This window comes from Manis pentadactyla, chromosome Y, assembly GCF_030020395.1.
Source record: "Manis pentadactyla isolate mManPen7 chromosome Y, mManPen7.hap1, whole genome shotgun sequence".
Lineage (NCBI taxonomy): Eukaryota > Metazoa > Chordata > Mammalia > Pholidota > Manidae > Manis > Manis pentadactyla.
The window spans coordinates 7613105-7622750 of record NC_080039.1 but is presented as its reverse complement, the minus strand read 5'-3'; the positions used below and the strand labels follow the sequence as shown (position 1 = coordinate 7622750).

Here is a 9646-nt window from a genome sequence, read left to right as displayed (position 1 = left end):
GGTGATGGGTAACATTGGGCTTAAGAAAGTATGATACACTTTTGTTAAAATTTCATCATGATTACTCTAATTAATTTAAATCCTGAATTTGAACTAAGTTGTTTGATTATTAATTTATAATGAAGGTGATTCATATGAAAATGTTTTATACTTTAAATACAAAATTGATAGCACATCATGTATGGCTTAGCCTGTATATCTAGTGATGATATCTGCTTTCAAAATTGCAGTCTGCTGAAAATTCTGAAACTATGAACTCAACCACCATCTCCAAAGAGGCCAGCACCCAGTTCTCATCATCTACAACCAGCCAAGGCTATGTTTTACCAGAAGGCAAAATCATGCCAAACACCATTTTTGTTGGTGGAATTGATGTTAGGGTATTGTATCCGTATTTCATTTGTTTTAAAAAATACTTTGTGAATAATGAGATTTTGGACCTGTTGGAAACATAGGTATTTTTGTACTCATGCAAGTTTGGAATTGGTTTTATATTAACCAATAGGGACTAAAACTGTCTTTGACAAAGAGCTACAGGTAGTTAGGGGATACTTGAGGGAGATACTTCCACAACATTAAGTCTTCTTTATAGTATAAGAAAAGTTTTTGAATGCTAAGTTTTTACTCTTGAAGTCAAATTCTTCTTTATAGATGGATGAAACCAAAATTAGAAGTTTCTTTGCTAGATATGGTTCAATAAAAGAAGTGAAGATAATCACGGATCGAACTGGTGTGCCCAAAGGGTAAGTAAAACATGCTGAGTATAAATTATAAAAAGTGTGCTATGGCATCTATAGAGTATCAGAGTAGAGTTCAAAACTGATATTCTTACATTTGTATAAATGAAGTCTGGTGCTTTGTCAGGTTCCTTTATGTAGAGGATAAAAGTTTGTTGCCAGCTCTTCTATTTAATAATTTCTCTGATGTTTGTATTTAAATGTTCCCTGTCTTCATTTATTGCACATAAGTGGGTTAGTCAGTTTTATCAATTGTTTTCTTCACACATTTCACAGTATTTTAAATTTTAACCATCTTGATGTAGAAAATAAATTCAGGGTCTTAGATACGAATTTTCTGTTAATGAATGAGGTTTCCATGCTACCTTACTTCTGACATAGATCAGGGTAAGAAAACAAAAAAATGTGGTAAGATTTATGCAGGATCCATTATGTACATTTTAAAAATACTTATCTCAGTATATTCTTCATCCTTTATCATGATTCTGTCAGTTATCTCATTGACTACTAGAAGTTTTAGGTCATACTTACAGCAGTGATTTTATACTTATCTGCCCTTTAGCTATGGATTTGTTTCATTTTATAATGACGTGGATGTCCAGAAGATAGTAGAAGTAAGTAATCTTATGGGAAAATCTCTTAATTACCTTATGTTTAATTAAGTTTAGGTTAGTTTTGTTTAGTATTGTTTCAGTCCTGAATTCTTGTATGGAATACTATAAATATATATACTTCATGTTTGAAATCCCAAACTTAATCTTACATAGCTTGTCAGAAATGATTTTTTATTGGGCATATCTGGCTTCATGAACTAGAGACAGGACTGGATGGATAGCATGTAAAAGTTTTTTATCAAGTTCATGACACCTCTGAACACTTTGACTAGAGTAGTGAGGGTAGATAAGATAGCTTCATGCAGATAGATTTTTATTTGGTGTGGTTGCAGTCTGATCTCTGACTGTGGGGATCTTAGAGAACTAGGTTACCAAAGTTTTAGAAGTAAAGGCTTCAAAACTGATCTGGTTTCGCTGCTGTTTTTATTTTCAGTCACAGATAAGTTTCCATGGTAAAAAGCTGAAACTGGGCCCTGCAATCAGGAAACAAAATTTCTGTGAGTAGAGAAAGGAATTGATGTTGACAGATGCATAGCTTTTCAGAGAAGTGAAAATAGGTTTTGTTTTCTTTTTATCCTTTGAAAAGGTGCTTATCATGTGCATCCACGTCCTTTGGTTTTTAATACACCACCACCACCACACTTTCAGTGTCTCTGGAGCAGTCACAACCCTGTAGGTTACATGCAGCCTCCAACCATGATGCATCCTATAAGTCTGTATGTGCAGGTGAGAATTCTCTACAGTCCTGGCTTTTTATTATAGTTTTGGAGATCTTATAGATGGGGCCTTTTAAAAGTAAGCCTATCTTATTTCTGATTTCTGTGAGATTATATCCATGATTTCCATAATAATTGATATATATATGTCCCTGTTTGAATACTTGGAGTGATGGAAACTTAACTGCATTTTTCAGCAACCTGTCATTCTTAGTGTTACTCCTTATACTAAGCTAAAATCTGCTTCCATATACTTGGTAAACTTTTATCTTAGAACAGACCCCTATGGCCACATAGCAAATATTTCTTCTTTTTTGCCTGTTGTGACAACTCCTTAAATATTTAAAAGCAGCTTTCCTTATGCGTGGTTTATTCTTTGTTAAGGTTAGCAGTTCTTCTCATTATTCTTTATATTTGCAATGATTTTTAGATGCCTCCTCGTACTGAGTGCTGGCATCCAGATGTATTCTGGTTCTAGAATGGATAGGTTCCTGATGACTTAGCTGTATTTGTAAGTCCTATGAGTTTCTGGCATATAATTTATCTGGTCCTGGTTAGTTTAATATTTGAAGTGGGATTTGGAGTATTTAATATCTCCTACTGATGATAACACTTGGTTCATTTTACTTTCTTCAGTTTAAAAGATGTTTGGAAGAAAAGAAAGACAAGATAATGTTAAATAGGTCTACATTGCCTTTCATTTGTTTACATTTTCCATCAACCAGAAGTATAGGATGGTATATATTTTATTTTTCCTGTTCTAAGCATGGCTAGAAGAAAACTCCTGTTTGCTCCTAGTACTTACTGTGAGCTATTACCTCTTCTGGCTGTACTCATGTATGCTACTATGGTCGATGTTTTGATTAAGTAAATATTTATTGAAAGATACAATACATAGTGCAGTCTCATTTCCAATTTTGGGTTATACACTACCCTTAACATTTAGAAGTAAAATACAGAAGGAGCCATAAAATCTATAGAAGGACTACAGATGGATTACACCTGACCCCAATAATATTGTCAAAAGAATAACAAACTGCCTGAAAGTGTTTATAGAAAGAAATAGCAGGTGTGTCAATATAACTTTAACATGGAAATCTGAACTAATAGAGCCTTATTACCAGTGTAAGAGAGAACTTTTAATTGGAGGTAAACAAGATAAACTTAGGTTGGCAAAATCAGTCACTTCCTCATTTATCTCTTTCTCCTCCCTACCCAAAAAGCTAACATTCAACAGAGAATGCTTTTTTCTTCACGAAGCCAGTCACTCAAATAGAATCCTGCATGGTATATAGAAAAATAATGAAGATTTATTTTCATATTTTTGTTATATTAGGAATAATATTTCTTCTTCCTTGTTTTTAAAAATTTACCTTGATATTACATTCTTTATGTAAATTTTATTTTCAGGCATATCCTTATCCAAGTTCACCAGTTCAGGTCATCACTGGTTATCAGCTGCCTGTATATAATTACCAGGTAATTTAAGAAGGAACAAAATGATTTACTTTGGAATATTAGTGAAGCCTTTATCTATGTAAATTTCCCCAGTAGATTGTTATTTAAACTAGTTGAGTAGGCTTACATACAAGAAAAAATAAGAATTTGTCTAGAATTATGGGCTGTATTACTTAAGAATAAGGGAATGATATTTTGACAGGAATATACTTAGCAGGTTTTCTTCTGTACTGTCAAGATTTGGTGTCCTCTCCTATAGTTCCACATGTCTTCCTCCATCCTTGTTGTCAAATAGCTGAAATAATGCAAGCGGAATATAAATTTGTATCAAATACAACTGGTATTTGATACCAATGCTCTGATCCAAATGCTCTGAGATTGGATTGAGCATTGAATTCCAGTTGTATTTGATAATACCAAGATAATAGTTCTCTGAATTTCTTCCCATGGAGAGGACCATATTTATGACCCAGGACCATATCTATGGTAATAGGTTCAAACAACTGCTATCTCTGAGTTTTCCTGAAAGCCAGCTACGGAAAACTGAGGAAAAGGTGGGGTTTATATATGAAAATAACAATAAAACCCTCAGGTACTGTAAACATAAAGTACATCTTACTTCCATTCTTTTTCTTTTATTGTAACAAGTTCAAGGAGCCAGCATGACAAATAAATACCTCAAAACTGTCTCCTCTCTGTGTGAAAATATATAAGAATATGTAAATAATAGTTACTTCCTTTTTTTTTAAAGATGCCACCACAGTGGTCTGATGGGGAACACAATAGTTATGTTATTCCGCCTCTGGTAAGGTGAATTAACCAAACATATACTTCCCTATTCATTATTTTAATATTTTCTTGTTTGACTTATATATCTTGACCTTTAGTCATATGTATGCCTAGAAATATTTTTAAATTCCCTTTTACATTATGTGTTAGGTTTTCTTAATTTCTCGCCAATGCAAGTATATACTCCTGTGGTTGGAACTGTGCTGTTTCTCATTATTTTAGTGTGTGTAAATGATGGCTGCTCTCCATACAACATTACTCATGTGCTTGTTGATACATTGCATAATCCAAGAAAGGTAGTATTAATACCTATGCTAATTCTAATCTTAGGAATCTAGAATTGGTATTGAATCTGCCTCTTGGTTTCACACATAAAAAATCTGTTGAAGAGAAATTAAGAAAAACTTTGCTACTAAAAGCTATTGTATAAGAACAGGATAATAACAAAAGAGGGTGCTAACTCTTAAAACACTTGAGCCTTTGTTACCTTCTGTCTTTCATCAAGACTGGATCATTGAAGGATGTAATACGGGTTAAAATTCTTAGGCACTGGGAAATTCCTATTGCCTTGCTATATGTTGGAGTTTACCTTTTCTTTGACTCCTTCTAATTATAATCATGTTGAAGCTTAGAAGACATTTTAAAATAAAAGATTGCTTTACTGCCTTTCAATTAAGTCCACACTGATACTTTCAGTATCAGCTCAACATTTTGAAGAATAGATTGTTTAGAAATGTATCTAATGAATATCTCTTTACTCACACTTTTATTTTAAATGTAGACTTATACAGCTGTTAACTACTACCACTGTAATGAAGTTGACCCAGGAGCTGAAATTTTGACAAGTGAATGCTCCATTCGTGAAGCAACTGCATCCTCTGGAAATGGCCCACAAAAGGCAAACATCTCATTTTACTTACTAATATTTATAGCCTCATATTTTTTTCAAGTTTTAATAATGGCTCTTTATGAAGCAAGCATGTTTGCCCAAATTTAAATATGGAAGCCATAAATTACAGAGCTTAACAGTTGATATTTCAGCAATTTATGTAAAAGTTGATGAAATCTCAGTACCTTGAAACTTTCATTGTATACATATAGTTTCTGATTCAGTAATCTTACCCTTTTCCATTGTCCTTCCATTCAGTAATCTTTCCATTTTCATTTTTTAACCATACTTTCATAAATACTGCATTAACATGATTTGGTAAGATGCAATAGGCAAGTTTCCTTAGGAATCCTACTCCACAAAAGTATGAATTATATCTGCCTTGTATTTTACCAATTCAAACATTTACAAGCTAAATTATAATACATAATTATGGTATTCTTATAACATTTGGTGGCTCTTAAGAGTGGTGGAGTCCTTAGTAATAACTGAAGTACTGAAATAGGCAGAGTTGTTTCTCTATTATCTTTAGATCAGATTCCTATAATAATGCTGTCACTCTTGAATTCTATTTTGAATGAGTAGGAATGTAGAAGTAGTTGATATGATGGGGAAATCACAACATAATGTTGAAGATTCCCATTGCAGTGTGTGAACTTCATCCATTTGTTTCTCAGGGGGAAAAATGCTGAGAACTATGAACTATAGGATGTTCAGAACTACTGAACAATTCCCTGATTTGATACATGAATTAAAATTTGAAAAAATATTAAAATAGTGTACAGAGGTTTTATCCTGGATATTTTTTTCTTGAAATGCTGAAGTTCATTGTTACTTACCTAAAGAAAAATTAAGGAACTGAAGAGAATATCTTAGGGTTTTACTAAATTGAGCTTTTTCAACCAGTGCTCTATCACTAAGACTAAGATTGCACACTGTTTCTTAAGTATCAAAGAGAAGTTACATATGAAGTGACATATGGTAAGAATTACAAATTACATAAGAATTCTTTAGCAAGACGTGTGTGCATTCAATAATCTATTTAAAAATGTTTAAGAGTAAAAGGAATAATCTTTAGATTACTGAAAACTTCTGTTTCAGAAATCTGTGGACCGAAGCATACAGACAGTGGTATCTTGTCTATGTAATCCATAGAACAGAGTGAGAAACTCACTTGTTACTCAAGATGACTACTTCAAGGTATGAAAGGAAAAGTATACATGATAAAATGCACATTTGTCAGTTATGAATCATCTTTTTTCCTCTAGTATATTTAGTTTGAGTTCATGTAGAGCTTTTAATTGAACTCTTGGCATTTGACTGTAACCCAGAAAACCATTGTGAGAGGGTTTTGCCTGGCAGTGTATTTTATGTTGCTCAAACTTCGATACAGTAGAGTTTGTCCTTGGGAAAGAAACCTTTAGCAGAAGCTGACAATTGAAAAGGTTCCTGAAAGAGGAGAGTTGAAAGAGAATATTGGCTTAACCAAATACAAAAATAAAATTTTAGATGACAGAAAGCAGAACTTAAGAGTACATGGATATTGGACTAAAGAGAATAAAAGAAATTGATCACTCAAATGACATACCTGAACAATGCTAGGAGAGAAGAGATCATGTGAAACAGTAAAAAGAGCTGAGTAGAAAGAAATGGAAGTTGATTCAGAGTTGGTAAAATGGAAGAGAATGTGGGTGTTTGAATTTAAGTTCTGCTTTCTGGTCCTGGTTCTACCACCTCAGACAAATCACTTAAATCTTACTAGGACTCCAGTTTTTAACAAGTCTAAGATAAGGAAACATAGGACTAAAGATTTTTAAGATCCCTTAGTTCTGAGGCTGTAAATATGGAAAGGAACTGACTGGACTCTCTATGGGGAAAACAGGATTTAAAAATATTTTTATACCTGGTTTATTGATACAAAATTCACATACTATACAGTTCACCCATTTAGAATGCACAATTCAATACTTTTAGTATATTCACACAGAGTTGTACACAATGGGTCACAATCAATTTTAGAATATTTAATCACCCCCCAAAACAAATCCCCTTCCCATTTTCAGTCATGCTACATTTTCCCCACAACTTATCTATCACACCTACTTTCTTCAGAGGAATCCCCTATTCTGGTTATTTCCTATAAATAGAATAATACAAAATGTGGCCTTTTATGACTGGATTCTTTCACTGGTATTATGTTTTCAAGGTTTATCTATGTTACAGCATGTTTCACTACTTCATTTCCTTTTCCTTATGGATATACCACATTTTGTTTATCCATTCTTCACTTGATAGACTTTTGGGTTGTTTCTTTTTTGCCTCTGATGAGTAATGCTATTAACGTTTTGAGGAACTGACGTAAGTTTTCCAAAATGACAGCACCATTTTCCATTCAAAGGTAAATTTTCAACCATTGCTGGGTGTCTTAAAGGAAAATAGCTTTTTTCCATCAATGAATTTACGTAGGATGAAGCTTACAGCCTTTTTAAAGGGCAGTGTAAGGATTTTATAAATGCAGAAGGGGAGAATTGTTAACAGGATCAAGTCCTCAACCATATTCACAACAGAGAGCATAAACTTACTCACTTAAAGTTGTCATTTGTTCTCTGGCTGTTTCATCCTGTATAGACAGTACAATTTAAAATGAAAGAACTGGGGATATATGACAGCTTACCTTGCCCAAAGTTTTCAAGGTTAAATATATAGTACTTAAATGATACAGTCTTTAAACTTGAGTTTTCACCTGGTATTAGACAAAAGTCTCCCTTTACACCTTCCACAATTTTCTGCTTCTCTGGGCTACGAGTCAGAAGTTCGTAGTTTGCAGATGTCTGGCATCTAGACCTATTTTGATAAGCTAAATATTGTTGTTTTCATTGAAATTGAATGCATTGAGGCAGGATATACATAGTAAATTCTACTCCTTCTAATTGTCCTAATTCCAGCTCCTTCAAAATCTTTGATATCTTTACCTGACCTCCGAAGGTATTTGAGTTTGTGACCAATTTTCTGGGATTTAACTCAAATACGATATTACCCTGTTGCAGATGACATAATTTCCTGAAACCACCTTTCTTTATATGACAAACTGAATTAAATTCCTAGGAAAATGACTAAACACAGAGAGCTAAAAATGTATCTGAGTAAGTAGAGAAGATAGTATTAGGTTATTACTAGTTTACTGAGCTCTATTCCTCTTTGTAATGCCTCACCTCCCTCCATCTGCCCATCTGCCAGCAGCGTAAAGTCCAGGCATATCCAGCGTAAATATCCAGGGTAAAACCTGTTAATTATGGATAGGACAGTTATGGATAGGTCGTTTATTTCTCTCTTTATTTCCTAAAGAATGATCGGTCTTCATCACAGGATAAGGATATGCCTTAAAGTATGCCCAAACTTCTATTTTTTAACCTAAAATCCTGGGATTTCAGTTTGAAGTGGAGTGCTATTCTCAAGCCATGGTTTCTACCTATGCACTTCTTTTAGTGAAAACAGTAATTTTAAAAATTAAGTTAAGGAATGCTTCCCAAAAAGGATCACTTTTCTCTCATTATTTATAGTTTTTAAAACTAAAATAAATGCTTTAAGTATTTTTGCAACTCTTAGGTCATAGTGATATTAGGAAATTTTCAATGAAGTATAAAGGACTGTTTCTGTCTTTTCTAGGATAAAAGAGTGCATTACTTTAGAAGAAGTCGGGCAGTGCTTAAATCTGATCGATTCTCTCTGCTAACTTTCTAGTCTCATTGGAAGTTGTTGGTTTTGAATATTAAAAGACTGAAAGTTGTTCACTATTATATAAATTTAATGCTGAATTTGTATAAATTGCACTCAGACTTTCTACATAAGTTATATTAGATGACCTAGTTTTACTTTACACTGAAACTGTTTTTCATTAGATGTTTATTTAGAAATGTTCTGTGTTGAATATATAGTTGAAAGTAAAAAATAATAAAGACCGAAAGGAGTAACTTAAGATAAATTTGTAAGGAATTTTTTAAACAGCAATTAACATTTTAAGAGTTTGAAAGTAAATGCTGATTTTCAAAAAATTGTTTTAAAAAACCGACTATTTTGAAAGGGCAGAATTTTGATAGTTTGAACACAGGCATTTCATTTCTCTAACAAGTAAACAGTTAACATTACGATATTTACAATGCTTAACAATTGTACTTTATTTTTGTCTAGAAATTTACCACAAAAGCAAAAGTTTTTAAAACTACATTTTTAATCAGTGGAACTCAACATATAGTTAACTTTATTGATGTCTTCCTTATCTAAACCCAGTAAGACAGATTCTAAACAAAACAGTCCAATCAGTGGGTCTTATGTTTATTCAAAATATTTATCTTTTATCTGGAATCCACACACAGATATGCTATTTGATTGGGATGGCAATTAGGATAACTAAAATTCTGGGCCTAATTTTTTTAAATCCAAGAC

At 32.9% G+C, this 9646-nt stretch overlaps 1 protein-coding gene across 1 annotated transcript; it reads left to right on the top strand.

The window, feature by feature from the left end:
• The first annotated feature begins 251 nt into the window (after positions 1–251).
• On the top strand, positions 252–6358 carry LOC130682153 (deleted in azoospermia-like). The gene is made up of 9 exons (XM_057496301.1): positions 252–380; positions 652–743; positions 1300–1351; positions 1785–1848; positions 1938–2077; positions 3478–3546; positions 4277–4330; positions 5096–5212; positions 6305–6358. The coding sequence occupies exons 1-9, from the start codon at positions 252–254 to the stop codon at positions 6356–6358; spliced, it is 771 nt and encodes a 256-aa protein (XP_057352284.1).
• The last annotated feature ends 3288 nt before the right edge of the window (positions 6359–9646 follow it).